Consider the following 19776-nt stretch of genomic DNA (forward strand, 5'->3'; position numbering starts at 1 on the left):
GATCGCACGTCTCGTACAATCGATGTTAATTCAATTCTTGAGTTCGATAGTTCTTGAGTTCATCATGCATAATTAATTAAACAAAACACCAAGACCATGCTTGCAATCAAATAATACATGCATACATGAATTTCGCGAAATTTAAATCCAAATAATCAGAGCAAAGACTGGCTCTGATGATACAACTGAAGGGCTGGCAGCGGAAGCGTGCGTAACAAAACGGATCACGTGAATTGATCTATTTAGCAGATTATTTAGACAAAATCTATTCGCGTAATTATCACATGTATCATGCTCATAACTTGAATTAAAACATGCTTTAGCACATTAAATTCCTAAAACATGCTTACTACGGAATTAGCCAATTTACCTCGTTGATTCAATCAAGAATCGATGATGGCTTGCTCCGTCTCCACGTGAAGATCTTCAATACAAGACCTCGGATCTTCTGACTGGTGTCCCGGACTATACGCTGATATTTGTGTGGGCAAATCTCACCAACGTACTAGGACTCAAATAATGGAAGACAGAACTCAGCTCACGGAGGAGAGCACAATTTTCGAAAAAGGAGGGGGACGAAAATTTTATGAATAAATTGTTGTGTTTTCTGTCTCCTTTATTCTCCTATTTATATAAGTCACATATTGGGCCCAGTCAGGGATCTAAGGAAGAATCTGGAACAGGCCTCACCCAATTAGCTTTTACTAATTAAATTGAACCCACAATTTAATATAAGCTTATATTGGAATATTACGAGCAGCCACTACAGAAGTAATATTGCACTGCCTTCCAATCCGAAATTACAAGTATTCCGGGTTTCCTTAATTGTATTTGATTTATTTCCTGCGCTTAAGATGGAACATCCATTAATTAATTATGTCTGCTATAGACTTAATTAATTAACATATTTCGAATTCCAAGAGTGGGACTTAGCAGAAACTCTTATTTATTATTCATAGAGTAATCAAACTCCAATTAGCTAGGTTCCGAATAATAAAATCTCGTTTCGAGCTCCTCTTGTGGATGTTATCAAACGAGACTCTCCTCGCGCACGTTTCAACATAATAGCAATCCTAGCACCTCTAGATAATGATCACCACTACCCAATATACCTGGATCGTTGGGTTACGAAAAACCCGCACCTTTGGTAAGTCAAAGTAGTGGATACTCAATATCGTATGCTCAATGCTAACGTACATTGATTAAGAAATTAATTATCAAGACCTCGTCTTTCAGTAGATAGCATAAAGACTCGTCTTGCTGTTAGATCCATTCAGTGCTATACCACACCAATGTAATCTTATTTCAATAAGGTTTAGAAATAATCGGACTGACATTGCAACCTTTCGCCATAGGTAGTCTAGGCCTATCTAGGTTGTGAAATTCTTATTTTTCTTTGTTTAGAACTGACCGTGTTACCTTAAATTGGACGACGCCCACAAACCGGTCTACTAAAACAAAGACTTAGACTTTGTTACGTTTGCTCATACATTTAAATATGCAATAAACAACCATTAAATGTAAAACATAACAACATTATGACAAAAATAATCTGTTGCATTTATTGGAAAATAACCATTAGAGTTTTACAGTATCCAATCACTCGAAAGGTGATTTCTAGTATACAAACCCTAACAGCGGAAACGTTGCGGTGGCTCGCAATTGAAATTTCACGACGCAGTCGCGCCGGCAGAGGTGACGTCGACGCAAGCAGCGTCGGAGACGTTGAGTTGGGGCGAGCTCGTGAGTCGAGTGGGAGTCCTTCGTGGGCAGTTCCCAGACTCGACAGTCAACGGAAGCGAGAGAGTTGGCGACGGACAGCATGCTTCCGGCATGCAACTGTTCGTCTTCGGACAGCAGTGCCGGACAACAGTTGTGTCGTCGACGGCAGCGAACAGCAGCGAGAGTAGCGACGCAGCTGCACGATTGCAGCGGCGATCTGCAAACGCGATGGGCAAGCAGAGTTCCGAGCAGCAGCGGCTGGAGCCACGCCGACGCAGTAGCGTCGGAGACGTCAGGCCCAGCAAGCTTGTGATTCGAGTGGGAGCCCTTAGCGGGCAGTTTCCCGGACTCGAGTTCGACGACCCATATTAGGGTTTCGTCCTATGCGCGACACTCGCATCTCTCGTCCCGTGACTTCGCTTTCCAAATTTTGATTAGGGTTTCCAAATCCTTGGATTCAATTTTAATTAGTGTGCACATACCTATTGTTGAGTATGTCGTATCAAAAGAAACAATATCACCATACAAATGATAGTTTTCACTTGGCAGTAGGATCACACCTACACGAACAGAGCAAAATCGCTAGATTTTGAAACTAAATAGGCAATTTAGGAACTGGAAGCGGATGCTCAGCCGTTGGATTCATGAGGCGATCGCGGGGACCGCGAAAGCATCCGTGGTTCATCCATGGCTTCCTCTGCCACCTCCGTCCGCCTACCGCTGCTTCACCGAAGCGATGATCAAAGAAATTGAATCAATTGATTACCTAGCTAGGTTGCAGGAGAAAGGCTGCCACCCGGTACTTGAGGTAATTCCGATCTGGACGGCGGTATTGAGGCAATTGAACTGGTCGTCGATGAAGGGGCAGGAGGAGAAGTCGTAGAGCGGGGTAGGAGGCGTCGTACACCCATTTACCGCGGAAAATGTTTGCAATTGGCGGCACCGGTAAGGGCGCGGCTGGGTGGTGTTGAGCTCGGCGGCGGAGGCTGGGGATAGGAGGAAGATAGGGGAGAGGAAAATGAGTGTGAATAGAAGCCCCATTTTTTCTGAAATTGGAGTTGGAAATTTGAAGGAGACGGTTGGAGTTGAATATGGTTTCCAAGAATGCCCTTGTTAATTACTTTTTATTTAAAACATGTAAAAATAGCTAAGCCATAAGATTAATTTGGAGTATTAAGATGTGTTGACTGTGATTTGTTCTCTAGTTTATACACTTAAAATTAGTTTAAACATTGATCACTCCTATATATATATTATATATATGCTTATATATATATATATATATAGGGATGTATTCATTTCCTTTTCCTATATTTCCTCCTCTTTATTCCTTCTTAATATCAGCCATTAAATTAGAGAAATGGAACGGTCAAGATCAACATTGGGTAATTAATCCCGGTTGCATTATTTGTCCTATTTTGTGCATTATGAGGGTACAATAGTAATCTAATAATGGCTGGAAACCGCTACGAATAATGCACCACATGGTCACGAGTAATGCATATAAATTGCCTATATAATGCACAATATGTGAACTGCAATGCATACGAACAAGATGTGCTGTGTTATGATGTTTGACACACGTTTCTTGTTTCCCCTAAGGATTTAATAAGCTTAGGGGCTAGGGTATAGTACGTAGACATGTATGTAATCTTCACATGGTAACGAGTAATGGATATAATTGACTATATAAGCACAATTGTGAACTGCAATGCATACGAACAAGATGTGTTGTGTTATGATGTTTGACACACGTTTCTTGTTTCCCCTAAGGGTTTAAATAAGGCTTAGGGGCTAGGGTATAGTACGTACGCATTAATAACAATTATAAAACGATACGAATAATTCACCAAATTGTCACGAGTAATGGATGTTATTAACTATATAATGCACAATATGTGAACTGCAATGCATACGAATAAGATGTACCATGTTATGATGTTTGACACACGTTTCTTGTTTCCCCTAAGGGTTTAATAAGCTTAGGGGCTAGGGTATAGTACGTAGACATTACTAAATGCACGTATGTAATCTTCAATCCGTTGATTAACCCATATACACAATACCTCTAATTAATGCATAATATACTGAGATAATGACAATTAACAGCTACATAATGCACTACCTAAACCAAATAATGCACATACGTATATTCCAATAACAACAATTTGTTAGTAATGTCTACGTACTATACCCTAGCCCCTAAGCTTATTAAACCCTTAGGGGAAACAAGAAACGTGTGTCAAACATCATAACATGGTACATCTTATTCGTATGCATTGCAGTTCACATATTGTGCATTATATAGTTAATAACATCCATTACTCGTGACAATTTGATGAATTATTCGTATCGTTTTATAATTTGTTATTAATGCGTATGTACTATACCCTAGCCTCTAAGCTTATTAAACCCTTAGGGGAAACAAGAAACGTGTGTCAAACATCATAACACAGCACATCTTGTTCGTATGCATTGCAGTTCACAAATTGTGCATTATATAGTCAATTATAATCCATTACTCGTTACCATGTGAAGATACATACATGTCTACGTACTATACCCTAGCCCCTAAGCTTATTAAACCCTTAGGGGAAACAAGAAACGTGTGTCAAACATCATAACACAGCACATCTTGTTCGTATGCATTGCAGTTCACTATTGTGCATTATAGATGCAATTATATGCATTACTCGTGACCATGTGGTGCATTATTCGCAGATACCAAAATGTGGCAGTTACTTTTCCGTCAAATGTCAATAATAACCCTGTAATGCATACAACCACCTTCTATAATGCAACACGGAACCAGTTTTATAGAATCAATCTGATCCGTTGATGCCTTAGATCTAACGCGTAATATTAAGAAGGAAAAAGGATCTAAGATGTGAAAAGGAGAATAATGCTCCCATATATATATATATATATATATATATATATATAATGCTTTAAAAAAATTTCTGTGCAGTTGTTTACACCATCGAATTTCAAAAGCGTGGATTACCTCATGCACATATTTTGCTTTTCCTAAGCAAAGAGGATAAACAACCTGATTCTCGACGTATTGATGAGATCATTTCTGCTGAAATACCCGATGCCCAAGATGATCCATACTATTATGCGAATGTCAGAGAATTTATGGTTCATCGTCCTTGTGGTATTGTTAGAAAATCATCTCCGTGTATGGCTAACGGAAGATGTACGAAATACTTCCCTAAGAGGTATATTGCAGAAACCAATTTTGATGATGATGGTTATCCTATTTACAGGCGTAGAGATAATGGCCGTGTTATCTTGAAGGATGGTGTGCCCTTAGATAATAGATATGTTGTTCCACACAATCGTTTTCTTCTTATGAAGTATAGCGGTCATGTCAACGTTGAGTGGTGCAATCAGTCGCAATCTATTAAGTATTTGTTTAAGTATATAAACAAGGGTTATGATCGCATGACGACATCTTTTTTTGAAACTGGTTCTGATGGTGTGGAAAAAATTGTGGATGAGGTTAGTTTGTTTTATGATTGTAGATACATATCGTCCTGTGAAGCCTCTTGGAGAATATTTGGATATGACATTCAACATAAGGATCCGGCTATTGAAAGATTGAGTTTTCATCTACCAAATGAACAATATGTGGTTTTTGAAGATTCTGAGCCATTGGAACGTGTCGTGAATCGCAACACAGTGCGTGAAAGCCAATTTTTGGGTTGGATGGAAGCAAATAAAAAATTTGTGAAAGAGATCTCACTTATGCAGAATTCCCCATGAAGTTTGTATGGAACACTAATAATTGGACACTTAGAAAACAAAGATATTCTATCGGACGATTGTTTTATGTTCCTCCTGGTTCTGGTGATATGTATTACTTGAGATGTTTACTGAATGTCGTTCGTGGTGCTACATCTTATGAAGACATTAAGTGTGTTAATGGTATTCAGTATGCTACATTTCGAGATGCTTGCTATGCATTGGGGTTGTTGGACGATGATAGAGAATACATTGATGGCATTACCGAGGCTTCTTTTTGGGCTTTGGCCCATTCAATACGATTGTTGTTTGTGAGTTTGTTACTATCAGAAACCCTTGCACGGCTAGATATTGTGTGGACAAGCTGTTGGAAATATTTATGCGAAGGAGTTGTTCATAAACAACGCAAAATCGTACATCATCCAAGTATTTTATTTTTTTATAAGTGTAGCTTTTATATGCGTTCATTATAATGTTTTTGTTTTTTTACACTACATGGACTTTTAAAATTATTGTAGATTTGTTGTTGGGGGACGATGAGATTCAAAATTTAGGATTGCTTGAGATTGAGAAATTGTTAGTTAATGGTGGAAGAACTTTGCATGGAATTTCATTCTATGCCATATCCAAGGAGACAATCGTTGGAAATTTCTAATAATAGATTAATTATTGATGAACTATGTTATGATCGGGAAGCCTTGGCAAGAGAGCATTTAATCTTTGTCTCAAAGTTCACTGATGAACAACACCAAGTGTATGATACGATAATGTCTGCTGTCGATTCTAATCATGGTGGATTATTTTTTGTTTACGGGTATGGAGGCACAGGAAAAACTTTCATTTGGAAGACATTGTCAACGGTTATTCGTTCAAAAGGTGATATTGTTTTGAACGTGGCTTCCAATTGTATTGCTTAGCTATTGTTACCTGGTGGGAGAACAGCTCATTCTCTGTTTAAGATTCCTATCAATCCTAATGAAGATTCAATCTGCAATATAAAACAAGGTAGTGCATTAGCTGAGTTGATTGTGAGAGCAAAACTTATTATATGGGACGAAGCTCCTATGGTTCACAAACACTGTGTGGAAGCTGTTGATCGGAGTTTGCGTGACCTTATGTCAGTATGCAATGAGTTGAGCATGGAGATGTCATTTGGTGTGAAAACTGTTGTTTTGGGGGGTGATTTTAGACAGATTTTACCAGTTGTGCCTAAAGGTAGCCGACAAGATATTGTGAATGCTACTATTAACTCACCATATCTTTGGAGTAGTTGCAAAGTTTTGAGGTTGACTAAAAATATGCGAGTTCTTGGTATTAAATCTGGTGAGGAAGCATCGAAATTGAAGGCATTTTCTGAGTGGATTGCATCTATTAGAGATGGAGTTATTGGTGGTCCTAATGATGATGAAGTCAGTGTTGATCTTCCTACTGATATTGTATTGCCCGATAGTGGTGATCCTCTACAGAACATTGTTACATCTATTTATCCTTCGTATATGAACAATCAAGATTTGAGCTGCCATTTGAATGATCGAGCTATACTTGCTCGAACGTTAGATGTGGTTGACTAGGTTAATCAATATATGATTTCTTTGGATCAATCGGACGGCCGTGTTTATTTGAGCTCATATAGCATATCTAAGTCTGATCAAAGTTCTAATGGTTTTGCGGAGATACATTCAGTAGAATTTTTGAATAATCTTAAGTGCTCTGGTACACCAAATCATGAGTTGTTGTTGAAGATTGGTATTCCTGTTATGTTGTTAAGAAATATAGATCATGTTAACGGATTGTGCAATGGGACACGATTGATCATTACGCGTTTAGGTGATCATGTTTTAGAAGCTAAAGTCTTGAGTGTTGATAATCAAGGCCATAAAGTGTTGATTCCTCGGATGTCATTAACACCTTCTGATCCTAGGTTGCCTTTCAAGTTTCAACGTCGACAATTTCCTTTGTCGGTGTCATATGCTATGACAATTAACGAGAGCTAAGGTCAATCTCTTGCGCATGTGAGATTATTCTTAAAAAACCTATCTTTAGCCACGACCAATTGTATGTTACTGTGTCTAGAGTCACAAGTCGTGAGGGATTGAAAATATTGGTTTGTAACGATGAAGTTTCTGGGTCTATGTATTCTACCGTTAATGTTGTTTACAAAGAAGTTTTTCAAAACTTATGAATGAATGTTTCTGGGAAGATGGAATACAAGTAAGAAGCCATATCATATTTTGGTACTTACTTTTGTTTTATTGCTAAGTGTTGTTATTGATTAAGTCTTTGTTTCTTTCATCTTCAGGGTCAGGAGAAATGAGCCGGCAGTAAAAGGACCCATAACATTTGATGCAAACAACACTATCATAATTTCTCCTGTGAACTTCCAGTAAAATCCGATTCATTAGTTTATTTGATCCCTCCACTCTCTGCAACATTCCTCTTGTAGGTTACTAATCCGAAGTATGATGGATGTTGTTTCTGTATCCACATTAATATTTTAGATTGTTTTGTTATAGTGTTTCACTGTTGAACTATATGCTTTATCACATGCTGACTATGTGTGTTTGTACTTTTTCAGCTGGAAGCCAAATTGTTTTTAATTTGATTGTACTACTAGTCAGGGAAAAAATTAGAAGCACCTAAATTTAAGTATTTGGATTCAAAAAATTGCTATAAGTTGGTGTATGATAGTACATCATAGATCATACATGTACATCATTATTTTTGTGTACTTAGTTTTCAGTTTTCACAATGTTATTCGAAAAAATGTTCCATTTTATATTTATTACGTATTATCTCAGAAAAATCTCAATTCTACGTAAAATTTGATTTAGGTTGATATTAACAGTCGATGAAACAATGGGCTAGCTTGCCGACTTCTTAGGTTGATTTGCCAAAAATAAAAAATAAATGTAGCTACCTGTTAAACTATAATTTACCAAAGAATTTGATGAGTTGATTCATTGTTCCGTCACCAAATTATGGACAATAAATTTGATATGGTTTGCAGTGCTCAAAATTGGAGGTATGCAGCAAAGCAGTTCGTGAAGGCTTATCCAGATGATGTTTTAGTACATTGTGAGCTCAATTTTTTGCAGTAATTTGCTAGCTTCTTTATTCAGTGCTTGCTTAATTTGTTGCTTGCTTTGCTTTAAGCCAAGATTTATGTTACTAGGTAATTAATCAAGGCTCCTAAACTATTTGTATAATCCAATCTTATGATTTCTGTCCTTTTACTTAATCTAATGAAGTTACAGAAAGTGATTTGCTTGATTTTTGTTAATTACTGGATGATTTTTGAACAGATTATGCATATATTTTAAACCCCTATTATTCCTTAAAAATCAACCATTTTTCTTTTATCATAAGATGATACTATCTTACAACAAGAATGAAGAATCCACATTTTCTTGATCTTATGAAACTTATGAGTTGCATTGGGTGAAGTCAGAAGCTGTAATTCTTAACCTAATCTCGATGAACATGATCAATCTCGACGAAGGGGAGTTGTTGCAGGGCTCGAACCTGTGAACTTCATTACCTTTGCAATGCCTCATCTTGGTTCGAGGGGGCATAAACAGGTGATCTAGCTAGCTTTGGTAGCATACACTTTATCTTAACTGTTAGTTCTGTTTGATGTGGTAAATCTCTATAAAATGTAATGCTACTTAGATTTTTTGATATTGATGAGTGGGGTCTGTTGTTTGTGATTCTTTTCTGTTAGTAAGGGTGATTCTTTGTGCAGGTTCCTGTTTTCTGTGGTGTCTACACCATGGAGAGACTAGCAACCCGTGCTTCGTTTCTACTTGGTAGAACGGGTAGGCATTTGTTCTTGAGTGATTCGGATGATGGAAAATCTCCAATTCTGCTCAGAATGAGCAGTGATTCTGAAGACCTAAAGTTTATGAGTCTTTATCTGTCTTTTTTTAGGTCCTTCAAACTGTATGACTGAAAAACTTTGATGCTTGCTGCAGATCCGCGTTGGCGTTGCAGTCATTTAAGAGGCGTGCAGCCTATGCAAATGCACGTTTTGACAGTATCCTCCCGATGTTACTAATTTAAGTTGGGTGTCTTCTCCAGTTATAGAAATATAAAAACATCTTAGTTTGTGTAATGGCCTTGACACCGAACCTAGATATTGTGGGGTGGAGTTCATCATCACTGCGTCGTCTGAGTGAGCTCCCAAAGGTACAGATCACCACTACTGCCGATCTATGCTTTTCTGAAGGATCAAACATCTCACTGTGTGTTTTTTGTAGTGCCGGAGTCTTGAGAGAAACGCTAAATACCCCCATATCGTCAACGAGGAGAAAGCAAACTTCGTCATCAGCCCTCAAGGAGAAGTTCCACTGGAAATCAAAGCTGCTAGAGGCAGGACAAAGGATATGGAAGGTGTGTGTATTCTTGAAAATTATTGAATTTGTGCCAATACACACTCCATGATTCATTTGGCTCTACTGAATTTCTTTGTTTGCTACACACTGTTTGTTTCCTCGTGTCTCTCATCATAATATATGCGACATGGCATGGGACGACAGTCGTCTATGTCAATGAACTTAATGAATCATGCTAACTACGTTGGAAGTTGTTGACATTCACCTTCTTTTTACATTGTAGAGACGATGATCAGAGGGCTGACTAGGCTGAACTGGGAACGAGTCGATGTCAGCTTCACCGGAAGTATGCAATGGCTTCTTGCACACAGCACAATTCAGGCAAGCTTATTGAGGCCTTCTAAGATGCACAATACTAGTAAACTATTTAGGGGGGCTTTTAACTATTGAGTTGTTTTTCTACAAACTACTTTGTGTTCTCAATTCCTCTGTGATCATAATGATAGGTTAAAACTCAAGGTATCAATTCTGAGGGCGCGGATGTCATACAGCATATGATCGATAACTTTGTATTGTGAGAGATTGTATCGAGCCATGTTTGTGTGCAGATGATTGTCGGGCAACGAAGTGCAGCTTAGTTTTGTTAGATTCTGGTCTATCATATCCCAAGCTTTTTAAAAATTAAATGAAAGATTACAAAATTTTAATTTTTCTCAATTTTTCATATAGTCAAAATCGAAATCGATATTGTAAAATCAAATACTGACGATGCAATAAAACAAGTACTGTCATTTTGGTTAAACCTAAAATAAATAAATAAAATTAACAAAAAATCCAAATGATAGGCCCTCTCTTTCTCTCAACTACTTGATCTCCACCTCGTCGACCATTCTATTTAGTTCTTGACTGAGGAGCATCGATTTAAATAAAAAAAATGTTGTGTTGTTGTTACGTCGGTTCAATTTTGATCATTATGAGACAATTGCAAAAGTTTACTTATTTAGAAATCTAAATTGATTCAAAATTCCTTTTTGTGTTCTAACAATATACTATACAGATGGATCTGAGAAGCCATGTTTTTATACATTTGATAGACCAGGCTGGTCCACTGGTGCACCTCCCATTAATGCTGCAGAATTGTTACTTTTCCCACTTACAAAAGTAGTATCATTTGATCATATACATGTTAGATTAAATTTAAGATTAATAAAGTTTTTATCTTTGATAGGCTAGGATGGTCCACCTCCCCTTATTTTGGTGTACCCTTGCAAATTATTAAATTTCATTTTATACACAAAATATAAGGGAATAGTATCATTAAATACTGTGAGAAAAAATTATCGTTTTTAATTTTCTATTAGAAATATGTGGAATAAATGTATCAAATTGATATAAACCCTAGACCTCTTTGTGGCTAATTTCCGATGTGATTCATGTTACACCTCTTGATTGACTTCTATCTGGTTTAACCCTAGTGCTAGAATCGCTACATCGATTCACACCAGCAACCACCACAAGCCCCGTCTCCGTCTCCTATCCTTCATAGTCTTCATACAGACCTGAGCAATTTCAGAGTGGGCAGTTGCGTCAAAAACAAGAGTTGGAAAGAATTTGAGATTATAGGTAAAGGATCAAAAAGTGTTGATGGATTCTCTTATACTACTATTGAAGGATATGCGGGTGGCGGCGGATTTGCATACAAATGGTGGTCGTGGTGTCATTGGTGTAAAGAGAAAGAAATCATACTCCATCATTTTAATTTTCTAACAATTATATTTATATAAAAGATTTATAGTACAAGTGAAGAAAAGGCATTGCAGAAGTGAAAAAAGAGGTTGCATAATTACAAATTGTCAGGCTTGAACAAATTCTCCTTACAAAGTTGCACAAGAAGTGCAATTAGTATCCACCATAACCATTTGTCGCCCAATATGTTATCAGTACCTATTACAACCAACTACCTATCAACAAAAACGTAACAATTTAGCAGGCAAAAAAAAGAAGAGAAAAAAGAAAACAACTTCACCACTTGCCTGGAGGCGAGGCCGAGTGAAATCAAAGAGCAATTATATGTACTCGGATAGAGAGAGCCTCTTTTCGTTCCCAGAACCATCATCATGTTATGTAGTACCCATTGATATCTTCCACAAGATAATCGTATGGTGCCCCTCTTGTATATTCAAGCCCTTCACCTGGATTTGCTCCCATTGCGTTCGAACCAGAGTAAATTCTCCCACTTCCCTCCTTCAAATTGCTCTTTCCCCTTCCTTTGACGACTCGCTGCTTCTCATTTGGGAACTCAGCACTCAGCCTGCCCATCTGCTTTTGCAGATCAGCAACAGAATCATTGCCTAACTTCCCTTTAGGACTCTTCTTGCCATCAACACGCTTTACTTCAAGTCTGTATAATGCGCACACATCATACTTGTTGATCTCGTATTCATAAAGGTGCCACTCAAAATTCTCCATCGGCTGAGGATCCATGTAGTAGGATCTCTTCAACCCTCCAAATTCATTCATCACTTGTTTTCGGGACTCATGCCAACCCCTCCCATTATAATCTGGAAGTGATCGCTGCTTCCTGTTACCACTCTCAAAGGCTCTGCGCGGTTTATCAAAAAACAGCCACTCCCTGATTGTTTCGCCATCCAGAACAGTGAGATCAAAGAGCTCTGCCCAACAGAACAAGTAAAACAGTAATAAGCATAACATGAAAAGGATATACGATCAGGATTCAGGAGCCACATAAGAGAAAGAAAACAACCCACTTACCAGGTGCATTCCAAGGTGATTTTGTTGTAGCAGCACCCTCACACTCAGGAATGCCAACATCTTTTCCTTGCGCCTTTGCACCAAGTGCAGCAAAAAGTAAATTATCCTTTAAGCCAATGCCTCTCGGTCGAACAACAGGAGGCCTACCAAAATAGCCTTCACTAGGTGCAAGCCCAGCATGATAGATACTGCAATAGTCATCAGACTTTTGACACCATTCCAACCCCAATGCTGGTCTAGTGCAGTCCCAAAGGGCACATTTTGGCCCCAAGAAAGCAGACGGTGGGGGGCTGATATTTGGTTGATACCCAGAAATCTGAGGCATAACATCCTCACCGATGAACCCCGTGCCATCAAAGCCTATAAAATACGGCTGTTCAAAATCTTGATGGAAATCATATGAATGATAATCTAGCTGTGAAGGCACATTCATATTGTTCATTTCCATGTTAACTCCCATGGCAGCATTTTTGCATTGCTCCACCAACTGGAAGCCTTGTTCTTGAAGACCCTTGGTAATATTAAAATTCTGCAAGAAAAGGACGAGCAAAATGGATGAGAGGGACAGCCAGATTTAGGTGGCAAGGAAGATTTAGGAATAGACAGACATCCACATACTGAGGCCGCAAGGAAGATTTAGGAATAGACAGACATTATTTGTGAATAATAATGAGTAGAATTTTTACATATGCTCATTGAACAAATAGTAGTAAAAGGACTAGCATTTAGTTTTAAAATAATCCAAGAGCAACACTATTTGGTTTAGTAACAACTGTTTTTATCATTCAGGGCATACACAAAAACAAACTTTTTAATTTATATCATGGAGCAAGTGTGAAAAATGGCTGGCAGCCTATCTAAAGTTCCGGATTAGAAAATATCATGATAACCATTATTAGAAGACATCTAAGAACAAAAATAATAGCCATATACTAACCTCTTGAGAAGTATATCCATTAACAGCCTTCTGTGCATCAGGGTCTGGTTTTGGTGCAGCTAACGCACTAGTTGCGTCATCTTCCTCCTCACAAAGCTGCAGCAGCCGACAAATATCAGATGAAAAACCAAGGCTCCCTCCCTGTACAGTGATCATCCGTCAATTGACTCAATTCAAACCCAAAGTCTCAATAGTTGTAGGGGTGATCAATGCACGTCTTTGATCATTTGCATGATAAACTAAAACCAAGACAAAAATAGTTCTGCAAATACACCATATTTGGAAGATGAAAGGCACAAGAAAGAGTCTACTCAATACCTCCTAACGCAAACCACCGTACGCTGATCAGCGGGCTGGAAGTTAAGTGAAAATAATTACATGGTGACCAAATGCACACATAAAAGCAGAAAACTGGACAATCAGTCAATCAACAAAGGGATAATGCCATGTGCCATCCCAAGAACTAGAAATAAATAAATGCATAACTCATTGTCCTCAAGCTGGCATCATCCGGACTCAACTGTTAAAATCCAGGTTATACATCACAGAAATCAAGAAGAGAGGATCTTATGAAATGTCGATGCAGATATAAGCATAAATCTAGGCCCCCTTGCCAGGGAATACCTGCTGCAGAGAAGAAGCTGGGGACGGCTCGTTAAGCTCAGACTTCCACTCACGAAGCATCTGGTGAACTTGCTCTTCAAGCACAGCCACATCAATTGACCGGCTCTCCTTCCTAGCTGATTGGAGATCACTAAAGACCCCCTGGAGATCATCCACGCGATTCTTCGCCCTGTCCTTGAAGAGCTGGTGTGATGTGGACTTGCATGCCGCGCTCTTCGAACCCTTCCCCATCAAATTAATACCAGAGAATTTCTGCAGCAGCCACTAACGGATCAGAGCAACAACTATAAAGACCCATCCAAGTAAGTAAAAGCAAAAAATCCCCAAACCCTCTCAGCAAACCAAATCCTGCCCCTTCAAAAAAATCCCCAACATATTTCCAAAGGAAAAGGAAAAGGAAAAAACACGCAAAAGTGATGAACGATTTAAAGAGAACACAAAGCTAAATCTACAAATTAATTTCAATTCTAACAAGTAACAACGAACAATTCACAAGCAAACCAGACAATTCTACCTAAACAACAGAGACATACCAAATTACAAATCAGATCACAAAAATTAGGATATGAAGCACTTGCCTTGCCTATGTGCGATGAAAGAGAGAGAAAGTACCGGTTGGAAGTGGCGAGATAGAGAAGAGTGGGCACTGTCGTGACGACTGTGTCAATGGATGGTAAAAGTAGAGGGTGTTTTTATTTTCCTCTTTTTATCACCAATTTTCTCTTTTATATATTGGGTACAGTCGTACAGAGAATTGATGCTCTGCGCAAATGGTGAAAGCAATGCAACTTTCCGAATCTACCCCTTCATATATGTTTCTATCTACCATTACTGCCCTTCGCTCTATATTTTTATCGATAATAAAGAATTTATCCCTTTAGAAAAAGATGAATATTTAATGAGTTGTTTGTGTGTCATTAACATGATAAAGGTATTTCTCTTTAAATCATAAAATAACTCTCCTATAATTAATAAATTTGTGGTTGGATTTTCACACGAATCAAAACTATTTTTAATTGACTTGTTTAACAAGTGGACCAACCTTTTTATTTCAACTAACGTCGTTGGACCATGCATACGAGTACTACTTTGCATCCTTTTATTTCTAATAATTTATTGTTAACTATGAAATTTAGTAGTCTTCATATGGTTTTATAAATTAGTAACATTTCTCTATTTACAGAAACACTAGGGTAGTAGAGTAATAATAATTAGATGCATAAAAAAATTTAAAGCAAACTGTAAACCCCAAATTTTGACAAACAAACTCAAGACTGTAAAACCCAAATTTGAATATGACAGACAAACTCAAGACTTTTAAACAGAAAGCTACATAAAGCATGGTCCATTCATCTTTGATTAAAAAGAAAACAACTAGCCTACCTAAAAATTATTCAAATTAAGTAATTGTAGAATACGAACATATTGACAACGTGTTTGCAGTTTTACAGCCACCACATTTATATTCTAAGTTATACCCCATAACTAGAAAGGGCAAAATTACAATTATTGTTAAAGTTATAAGTCTAAAAACATTTAATACACTCATATAATTATGTAGCAGATTGCATTAAAGGAGAAGTTAGATAGAGCATCTCATCCACCAATAAAAGTTTGTAATGTGTGTGATTGAGGGAAAAAGAGGGTAGAAAGAAACGCATAAAGCTTAAATCCCCACCCACAAATATTCTCCTTCTCTTCACATACACCACCGAATTATACAATAATCTTTCAAACAACAAGCACCTTCAAAATGTTTTTCTTTGCCTGTTTTAGACATCAAATATCACTAAACAATTGGCCAAAATGGAATTACATTCCACCACCATCATTATCATCATCACTATTTATCAAAAGGAATTCTTCGAATATTTTTCATGATTCCATCAACTAACTACCCATGCCAAAAACTCCTGTGGCGCACCCAGATTTTTAACATTTCATCCAAAAATATGGCAAGAATTTGTCCTATCTTCTTATCTTTTACAGTGTTCTTGAAAAAATGGGTATAAAAGGAATAGGTGAATCAGGGAGGCTACTGATTCAAGAGTGTATCACCCAGTATTAGATGAATTATTAGTGATTATAGCAGATCAAGCTACAGGTGTGGGCTTGGCTTCAGCTTGGGCCTGTCTTAAACTAAACACTCCGGCAAGGCCTCGCGCCTTGGCCATTTGTTCGATCTCTGCTAGTTTTTGCTTCAGAAGCTCTACCTCTTGTGCTAACTCTTCATCCCGTTGCCTCATTCCCTGGAAATCATTCAGTTTTGAGTAATGTGTCAACAGCACTACTAGTGATGACTTTCATACAAACGTTGCTCGAAGCAGAGCTTTTCACTGTAACTCGTTGTTCTGGTTTTAAAGCAACCTATAGGAATACGAAATTGTTTGGACAGCTCGCTTGTAAGAAAGCAATTCAGATGCTAGAAAATGTGGACAATAATAAGAAACGCTTGACTGCTCTGTCTTGTTCATTGAACATAAGGCATAGAAGGTTTCGTCAATCAAAAGAAACTCAATGCACACATAATGAACGCAAACTCAATTAAGAAAAGAAGCACAAAACCAAAGTATAATCACCTCCATTTCATGCCTGCGAACTTCCTCCTTTTTTGCTTCAGATCGAGCACTTCTCTGTACCTCGAAGATCAGAGCAGCCACTGCCACCTGATCATGTAATTTGGAACATCATCAGAAAAGGAGAATCAGTCATGTAGTATGCATTGTGTTGAATTTTTACAGATGGATGACCTTAGCTACAAAGCTAGTCATGAGGTATAAAATGAAAATGCCTTCAATCACAATTATCAAATACTGAAACTATTACTCTGAAGTTACAATAAGAGAGTAGAAGAAGAGTCGTCTATACTGTAGTCTCTAGAGGTAGTTCTATGGCTCCTAGTCAGCATAACTCATTAACATTATAATTATTTTCAGATACTCTAAATCCACTCAAATAAGGCCGCCAACAATAATTTCATAGAAGAAGTTCAACCGGTAACTCCTTTGAATGCAGTAACAGATTTAAAAGTTTCCAAAGCACAACACAATCCATTCATAATTTAGAATGGAGAAAGGCTTTTTTCTGGCAAAGCTCAGATAACAACCAGTAAGTGCAGGTGCCCGAACAGTAATGAATTAAAAAAATGGTGTGATAAATTATGTCATGCCCATGGGCATAAATTTTGGCCAATCTCTAACCTTCTTAGGTAATTCACAAATATCAGTTCAGAAAGTGTTGACCCTGCACTATCTTTCTTCCTCATTTTTAGGACAAGTAGACCGTAGATGACCATGAAACCAGTTTTGAACGGCAGACTGCAGTTACTTAAAATGACTAACAAATCTTGAATTACTGATTTGTCATAAGTATTCTAAAGGCTTATTATTATGGTTCTCGTTGCCAATCAAAATCAGCAGAATATCAAAGATTATAAGCCTTTAAAAGGAAGATTAACTCAAAAACAATGGCAAAGGATGCTTTAAACTAAATGGATTTGTTAGTTCTCAGTGGAAACCAAAAATTCACGATATGGCCAAGTAAATAACTGCTGGAAATAAAATGAATTGGACAAGATATCTGTGCAAAATTTGTATTCTTTTGACATTTTCCTGGGCTAGTTTTAACAAGTTTGTATACTTAACCACGACTTCCCCCCTCCCCCCCCCCAAAAAAAAAAAAATACCAGCACGGTAATGTTACAGTTGAATTGCAAAATGTTCAAGTCCCAACATATTAAAGAACTAAAATAATTCAAGAAAATTCAACACAGATAAGTAGCTGAACGAAACTTGAAGCTGGAAGAAAGATACCGAGAAGACAAAAAGTTCCCCCATGAGATCAACAGCAGCTTGAACAGCCTTCTCTTCATTCAGGGGTCGGATTTCCACATCTGTTGCATGACCATATATGCGCCTTTGCATGGTTGTTGTGATCCTGTGATTAGCCTGGTTCAAGCAATAAATGAAATAAGGCACTTCAAATGCGGTGATGATCAAGCACATTGGGTGACATGACACCTGAACCAATCATTGCTAGTCCACTAAGATAGGTAAACTCCTAGAGAGCTTCAAGACTGTAAGTCAGCAGATACAATAGAGCACATACTATTATTTATGTGGTGGGCGAATCAGAGGAGAACACAAAGATGGAAATTTTAAAAGAAGGCGAAACCAAAAAGAAAACGATGAGAGTGAGACAAACGTCATAAGATTACACATCCCACAAATCACTGAACAAATACGTAAAATTAAAGCAATAAAAACCAACAACGGTCTGATGCAATGACTATGGTGACAACAGAATAATACCACTGACAAACCGAGTGAAGTCTATTAGAGAAAATCCTACATATACATGAGCTAAACTAAAGGTACAAGCCAATGGGAATATGAACATCCAAGAGCCACAGCTCTGCAGTCATAACACGTATTACTCCGATTGCAGCAAACCAGTTCCCTCATTGGAATCACATTCCATTCCTTTTCACTTCACCCAGGCACTAAATATACAGGAGAAAATGAAACATCTCCCAGCAATGCAATGACCCGAAAATTGCTAAATCATGGGGTTTCAATCATAAAATCGAATCAAGGCAGAAGCTAATCAATAGAGAGACAAAATCTCAAAATTAGACAAAAACGATTTCATTCTCGATCTCAAAATGTAGAATACCTGGGCTATGCTAACTATCGTATTTCTGAATTTGGGGTGAATCCCGGCCTGCTGCTTGAGTCTAGCGGCGATGGGTTTGCTGAGAGTTTTTAGGGCAAGCGTTCCGAGCTTCAGTAGAGGGAGCATTACTACTGACCGCTATTCTTCTTTCGCTCTTGATTGTGGTTTGGAGTCTTATTCTTCAAGAAAAGAAAGCTCTAACTTTGATTTTATACTAATAACATAAACGCTAATGCATGTGGATGGATAAACGGAGGGGGAGGGGTTGACTGATTCAGAGTTTCTTGTAAAGCAAGGCAAAATGGAGATCAAAAGGTTGTTCAAGTTTGAATTATGATTGAAGAACACTGGTAAAAAAGAAATGAGTGTGAATGGCGATGATCTGAATCACCCGGCGCCAAGTCAATTTCACCCAACAAGTCCTGATTGGTACGCGATTTCCTTTTTATTTGTTGTAAATCGATTTAATGGCATAAGGAATACCTCCTAATTCAAACAATTACAATCATCGAATTAACCGTTCCTCCAAATTTTAAGGGGGTAATGTTCCCTCAATTCATAATTCTCAACAACTCTACTTTCGAGTTTCCTTGAAAATATGAATTTAGAAATAACAATGTTAGTTAATAAGTATTGATATAGATGCTCTCTAGTTTTTATGATAAATTAGTAGTGTTGTTTGTTTTAGTATTTTATAATAAATTTTCTTCTAAGCTAATAAGCATCTTTGTTAGAGCATCCACATTGGTATGGAATTCCCAACGGAATTCCCAAAAACACCTCCTGCCACGTTATAAGGAATTCAGGGGCGGACGCAGAAATAAGCATTAATAAGGGTTATATTTTTAAAATATTATTTGAAAACAATTTTCTATGTGATTTAAATTACTAAAAAGGCTTTAGTATATTTATATGTATAAATTATGAAAAATATAAAACTTTATAAAAGAAAAAATTAAAAATATAAAT

General features: G+C 37.6%; 3 protein-coding genes across 7 annotated transcripts; 1 reads left to right on the plus strand and 2 right to left on the minus strand.

Annotated features, from left to right (window-relative positions):
- The first annotated feature begins 7651 nt into the window (after positions 1–7651).
- LOC121790618 lies at positions 7652–10428 on the plus strand. Its single transcript, XM_042188803.1, has 10 exons — positions 7652–7680; positions 7769–7852; positions 8477–8544; positions 8935–9047; positions 9212–9384; positions 9441–9502; positions 9602–9654; positions 9726–9858; positions 10084–10181; positions 10307–10428. Exons 1-10 carry the CDS (start codon positions 7652–7654, stop codon positions 10376–10378), a joined length of 885 nt encoding a protein of 294 aa, XP_042044737.1. The 3' UTR covers positions 10379–10428.
- A 673-nt stretch (positions 10429–11101) lies between these two features.
- On the minus strand, positions 11102–14845 carry LOC121790612 (transcription factor VOZ1-like). Of its 5 annotated transcripts, none has more exons than XR_006048339.1 (6): positions 14712–14845; positions 14134–14385; positions 13510–13650; positions 12573–13101; positions 11834–12472; positions 11102–11359 (listed from the first exon to the last, which is right to left on the minus strand). XR_006048339.1 is itself a non-coding variant. In XM_042188794.1 (5 exons), the coding sequence occupies exons 2-5, from the start codon at positions 14362–14364 to the stop codon at positions 11916–11918; spliced, it is 1458 nt and encodes a 485-aa protein (XP_042044728.1). In that variant the 5' UTR covers positions 14365–14385; positions 14712–14845; the 3' UTR covers positions 11589–11915. The 5 variants fall into 5 exon arrangements, 2 of the variants coding, with proteins under 2 accessions (XP_042044728.1, XP_042044729.1); XR_006048338.1 differs by lacking the exon at positions 11102–11359 and adding an exon at positions 11589–11744; XR_006048337.1 differs by lacking the exon at positions 11102–11359 and adding an exon at positions 11589–11761.
- A 954-nt stretch (positions 14846–15799) lies between these two features.
- LOC121790616 (OPA3-like protein) lies at positions 15800–19169 on the minus strand. The gene is made up of 4 exons (XM_042188801.1): positions 18808–19169; positions 17946–18080; positions 16713–16799; positions 15800–16382 (listed from the first exon to the last, which is right to left on the minus strand). Exons 1-4 carry the CDS (start codon positions 18931–18933, stop codon positions 16227–16229), a joined length of 504 nt encoding a protein of 167 aa, XP_042044735.1. The 5' UTR covers positions 18934–19169; the 3' UTR covers positions 15800–16226.
- Between the last annotated feature and the right edge of the window lie 607 nt (positions 19170–19776).

This window comes from Salvia splendens, unplaced genomic scaffold (genome assembly GCF_004379255.2).
Source record: "Salvia splendens isolate huo1 unplaced genomic scaffold, SspV2 ctg567, whole genome shotgun sequence".
Lineage (NCBI taxonomy): Eukaryota > Viridiplantae > Streptophyta > Magnoliopsida > Lamiales > Lamiaceae > Salvia > Salvia splendens.

Coding starts and splice junctions, on each gene's coding strand:
- LOC121790618 (XM_042188803.1), top strand. CDS start 7,652: ATGAATGTTTCTGGGAAGATGGAATACAA. Junction 9,048..9,211: donor GTTCGAGGGGGCATAAACAG/GTGATCTAGCTA, acceptor TTCTTTGTGCAG/GTTCCTGTTTTCTGTGGTGT. Junction 9,385..9,440: donor AAGTTTATGAGTCTTTATCT/GTCTTTTTTTAG, acceptor TGCTTGCTGCAG/ATCCGCGTTGGCGTTGCAGT.
- LOC121790616 (XM_042188801.1), bottom strand. CDS start 18,933: ATGCTCCCTCTACTGAAGCTCGGAACGCTTGCCCTAAAAACTCTCAGC. Junction 18,081..18,807: donor CGATAGTTAGCATAGCCCAG/GTATTCTACATT, acceptor TGCTTGAACCAG/GCTAATCACAGGATCACAAC. Junction 16,800..17,945: donor GGGAACTTTTTGTCTTCTCG/GTATCTTTCTTC, acceptor TTACATGATCAG/GTGGCAGTGGCTGCTCTGAT.
- LOC121790612 (XM_042188794.1), bottom strand. CDS start 14,364: ATGGGGAAGGGTTCGAAGAGCGCGGCATGCAAGTCCACATCACACCAG. Junction 13,651..14,133: donor CAGCTTCTTCTCTGCAGCAG/GTATTCCCTGGC, acceptor ATCACTGTACAG/GGAGGGAGCCTTGGTTTTTC. Junction 13,102..13,509: donor ATGGATATACTTCTCAAGAG/GTTAGTATATGG, acceptor CTTTTCTTGCAG/AATTTTAATATTACCAAGGG.